The 4,811-nt window shown below is 49.0% G+C and overlaps 1 protein-coding gene across 1 annotated transcript; it reads right to left on the bottom strand.

The window, feature by feature from the left end:
- Positions 1–601: 601 nt before the first annotated feature.
- Positions 602–1,937, bottom strand: MIEN1 (migration and invasion enhancer 1). The gene is made up of 4 exons (XM_047707282.1): positions 1,785–1,937; positions 1,585–1,682; positions 1,140–1,216; positions 602–1,060 (listed from the first exon to the last, which is right to left on the bottom strand). The coding sequence occupies exons 1-4, from the start codon at positions 1,871–1,873 to the stop codon at positions 977–979; spliced, it is 348 nt and encodes a 115-aa protein (XP_047563238.1). The 5' UTR covers positions 1,874–1,937; the 3' UTR covers positions 602–976.
- Between the last annotated feature and the right edge of the window lie 2,874 nt (positions 1,938–4,811).

The raw sequence follows: 4,811 nt of genomic DNA, 5'->3' as shown, positions 1-4,811 counted from the left end.
TAAAGATGAAATAAGGACTCCAGGAGAGCGGGTGTTGTGGAGAGGGGTGGGACCCTGGGGTGGGGGTAAGAGTGTCCTTTCTCCACACCCACTCTCTCCATTTGCAAATATATTTTGGAAAACAGCTGGCCATCAGCCTATGTCTGGGGTGGCTCTATGCCAACCCTTACGCCCCACCTAACTTACACTCAAGTCCTCTTTTCTGGAGGGAGTGGCTAGGAATCCAGAAAGCTTGAATGAGGAGCCTATCCTCCTGTTTCCTGGCTTTTGGGTTGGGGGGATGGAATCTTCAAGTTGGGATTTTAATCTGAGAGCCCTTTGACAACCAGATCATTCTGGTTTAGAAATAATGAATTCCTAAGGCCATGCACCGGAATGGGGGTTATTTCCTCCCCTTGGGTGGGAGGGGAGGGGAGAGGCAATGTGTACTGTGTGACTTGTTTTCCTTGCCTTGGCTATGAGTGAGGAAATCACTGAACTAGAAGTAACTGTCCCAAAAAAGCCCACCCATTCCCCAGAGCCATCCTGGTGGTATAAAGGCTGGGCGGGCCTCTATGCTACCAACCGCCCCCCCCCAACATAAAAACACACACTAGTTTGGTACAGGTGTTTGCAGTGCCACTTTATTGCCAATAGTTGACATTGCCCAGGGCTAGTGGAAGGTAGAGTTAGAACTGTGGTGGCATTTGACCGGTACAGCTGAGATGGAGTGGGGAGCAGACTTGGGCACTGATCCTGGGAAGGGGGTATAAGGCGGCTGTGGAAATGTCCATGGAGAAGGTCTCTCTCCCATCCCCAAGACCACCACAGCTTCTATTCCCTCTTGGTATCCAAAGGGACAAAGTGGAGGCCAGAGTCTTTTAGCTTACCAGGACCCAGGTGAGGGGAAAGAGGCAGTGGGGAGCCCTCAGCAGGACCAGACAGGAGACCATGGCTTGGGTCCCAAAACTGAGCAGGAACCCACAATCAAGTGTAGTTACAGGATGACGCACGGAGGACGGCTGTTGGTGATCTTTTCTAGGGGTTCTCCGTTACTGGCTCTTCGGATGGCCTCAATGAGCTAGAGGGCAGAGGTGGAATGGAATGATCCATTGCAGGGGAAGGGTGAACCGGGGCCTCCTGACATTGTAAATACTCACATCTTTCTCATAAGGGAAGCCCCCATTTTCCAGCTTGGAGAACACCAGCTGTCCATTGATTTCGATCTCAAAGGCACCTGGTATTAAATAAAAGAATGAACTGTATGCTGACAACAGGCATGTAAGGAGAGGCTCTCCCACCCCGACTCAAGCCAAAGGAGCCCCAGGGAGGAGTTACCTGTGTGTCCTCTGAACTCTAGGTTCATAATTCAAAGAAGGGCTCCCTCCCCTCCAACCCTACACTTCTGCAGTCTCACCCCGTTTTTCCCTACAGGCTTCATCTGTGTCCCCCGCCCTCACCTTTGGAAGGGGCCTCGAGTTGGTTGGACGTTATACTCTGTGCCAGGCACTGCTGGACACTATATAAAACAGCCAGTTCCAGGGCTAGAAAGTGGGAGAGTTGAGATTTAGAACACTGACTCAGCAGGTGTTCTGCGGGCCTCACCTGTGCCCCCCAAGCGCGACTCGATCTCAATGCCAGGATACTGCTCCTTCACGGCACTCGCCAGCTCCAGGTAGGTCGCCTCAAAACCGCAGGGTTCACTAGGGACAAGATGCTTGGGCTCTGCCTGGGTTTCGGAGGAGGGGCTTCCCGTGGACCCACCCCCGTTCGGTCCGGACACCCCACGGGCTGGAGACGCTCACCAGTACTCCACCACGATGCGTACCCCACTACCCGGTTCAATTTCCTCGGGAGGGGGCGCTTCAGACGGCGGCCCCGGCTCCCCGCTCATTGCTCCCGACTGCTTCAGCCGCTGCTTCCGGGTGTGACGCGACGCCGCGAGCACGTGACGGGGCGGGGCCTTTGGGCGGAGCGGACCGCGCGTTACGTCCGGGCGCCCCCTGCAGGCCGCGATTGCTGCTGCGTTTTGACCCTATCCCCAGTTTGAGGGCTGTGGGCTGGATGGACTGATCCTGACCACCTTAACCCGGCCCGGGTTCTCAGAGCGCTGGACTTGCCCGGCATCTCGTGTCCCCTGGACGTCACGGGTTCATATAATCTCATGAAATATCTTAGACTGCAAGTGCTTTCCAGTTTACAAAAGGAAGCGAAAGTGATGGGGCACGTGGATCCAGGGCCTGGGGTTGGCTGATGTTATGGGATGGTTGCTCTTTCTTGCTAACATACTGATGGTGTTTTAAACCACCCCATAGTTCAACACTCAGGTGCTTCAGACTCAACCTCCAAAGCTGTAGGCACAGTCGGGGACAGTGACTGCTTCTCCCCTGCAGTCTGGAAGCTAAGGCTTTGGGGCTCCCACTCCTTAGGCTCTGCACTCCCGTCACACCTGCCCGGTTCCTACACCTCCCCCATCTCATCCTGGCCTGGGCTGGCATTTTTCTCTTTTGGAACTCTGAAAATGGAGGCTGTCTTGTTGCCTTTTTTCTCCCAGGAGTCCCTGGGATATACCATAATATCCTAACAGGTCACCTACATTATTACCATCCCTTCAAATCATGAATTTTGGGGGGCTCCTGGGTGGCGCAGTCATTTCAGCTACCAACTCTTGCTTTCCTCTCAGGTTGTGATCTCAGGGCCCTGATCTCAGGGTCTTGAGATCGAGCGCGGCGGCAGGACCCGTGCTCCGCGAGGAGTCTGCTTAAGACTCTCTCTCTGCCCCTCCCCACCTAAAATAAATAAATACATTTTTTTAAAAATGCAATTTAAAAAAAATTCAGTGATTTCCAGAGTTGTGCCACCATCACTACAGTCAGTTCCGGAACCTTTCCTTCAGTCTAGAAAGGTCCCTGCTGCTTGTTTGCAGTCCGGCATCCAGCTCCAACCCTAGGCAACCATCGGTCTGCTTTCTGTCCATAAATTTGCCTTTTCTGGACATTTTATGTAAATGCTATAATATGTGGTCTTTCGCTTCTGGCTTTTTTCATTCATTCTAAACCTTTTGAGGTTCATCCACGCTGTAGCAATGGGGCTGTTTGCTCTCTTTGGTTGCTGAACAGTATCCCATTGTACAGATATACCATCTTTTTTGCTGATCTATTCGATACCAGCTGATGGTCATTTGTGTTTCCAGTTCTTAGCTATTTCGGATAATGCTGCTATGAACGTTCATGTAAGTGTCTTTGTATGTTATGTGTGTTGTCATTTCCCTAGGAGTAGAATAGCTGGGTTGCATGGTACGTTTATGTTTAACTTTTTGAGAAACGGCCAAACTGTTATTCCGAAATGTCTGTACCATTTTACATTCTCACCAGCAATATATGAGGATTTGTTTACCCATATCCCTGTCAACACTTATTGTCTGTCTCTGATTATAGCTATCTTGGTGGGTGTGAGGTGGTATATCATTGTGGTTTTAATTTGCATTTCTCTAATGACTAATGATGTTGAGCATCTTTTCGTATGCTTATTAGCCATCCAGGCTCTCATTTAGAAAAACATCTATTCAAATCTTTTGCCCATTTTAAAACATTTTTTTAAAACATTTTCTTTATTAGGTGCTTGGGTGGCTCCATTGGTTAAGCAACGGGCTTCGGTTCAGGTCATGACCCTGGAGTCCTGGGATGGAGTCCTACATCGGGCTCCCTGCTCAGCAGGAAGTCTGCTTCTCCCTCTGACCCTGCCCCTTCTCATGCTCTCTCTCTCTCTCTCATTCTCTCTCTTTCAAATAAATAAGTAAAATCTTAAAAAAAAATTTTTTTTTCTTTATTTATTTGAGAGAGTGAGAGAGAGCATGAGAGTGGAGAAGCAGACTCCCCATGGAGCTCGATCCAGGGACTCCGGGATCATGATGTGAGCTGAAGGCAGTCACTTAATCAACTGAGTCACCCAGGCGCCCTCTTTTGCCATTTTAAAAAAGATTTTTATTTATTTATTTGAGAAAGAGAGTGCGTAGGAGAGAGGGAGAGATCACGAGCAGGGGGGATGTGCAGATGGAGAAGCAGACTCCACGCTGAGTGGGGAGCCCCATATAGAACTCGATCCCAGAACCCCGGGATCATGACCTGAGCGGAAGTCAGACATTTAACCAACTGAGCCACCCAGGCATCCCAACAATTTTTTTTTTTTAAATTTTCTTAGTGATGTCTATTGAAGTGCAAAAAACTTAAATTTTGATGACGTCCAATTTGCTGATTTTTTTTGTCAGTTGTGCTTTTGCTCTTGTATCTAAGATCGCTGCCTAACTTAAGGTCAAGAAGGTTTTTTTCCCATAGTTTCTTCAGACATTTTATTTTTGCTCTTACATTTAAGTCTATGATCTATCTTGAGTTAATCTTTGTAGATTGTGAGGTAAGGATCTAAGCTCATCTTCTGGCAGGTGGAGAGCTGATTGTCCCAGAACCATTTATTGAAAAGACTAATCTGGAGTGACTGGGTGGCTCAGCTGTTGGGCGTCTGCCTTCGGCTCAGGTCATGACCCCGGGGTCCTGGGATTCGAGTCCCGCATGGGGCTCCCTGCTCAGCGGGTTGTCTGCTTTTCTCTCTAACCCTCTCCCCGCTTGTGATCTTTCTCTCTCATGCTCTCTCACTCTCTCTCAAAAAAATAAATAAAATCTTTTTTAAAGTTCAAATATAACTTATACACAGTAAAATTTGTCCTCTTGAGTGTACCTTTCTATGAGTCCTAACCGAGCTGTGTACCTACCACCATGACCAAGATATAGAACAGCTCCATTACCTCCTCACAAGTCCCCTTCCCCTTTGCTGTCAAC

The sequence above is a fragment of the Lutra lutra genome, chromosome 16, assembly GCF_902655055.1.
Source record: "Lutra lutra chromosome 16, mLutLut1.2, whole genome shotgun sequence".
Classification (NCBI taxonomy): domain Eukaryota; kingdom Metazoa; phylum Chordata; class Mammalia; order Carnivora; family Mustelidae; genus Lutra; species Lutra lutra.
Note: the sequence above shows the minus strand (reverse complement) of the source record. Positions and strands in the feature narration are given on the sequence as shown.

Coding starts and splice junctions, on each gene's coding strand:
- MIEN1 (XM_047707282.1), bottom strand. CDS start 1,873: ATGAGCGGGGAGCCGGGGCCGCCGTCTGAAGCGCCCCCTCCCGAGGAA. Junction 1,683..1,784: donor CGCATCGTGGTGGAGTACTG/GTGAGCGTCTCC, acceptor TCTTGTCCCTAG/TGAACCCTGCGGTTTTGAGG. Junction 1,217..1,584: donor GTCGCGCTTGGGGGGCACAG/GTGAGGCCCGCA, acceptor ATTTAATACCAG/GTGCCTTTGAGATCGAAATC.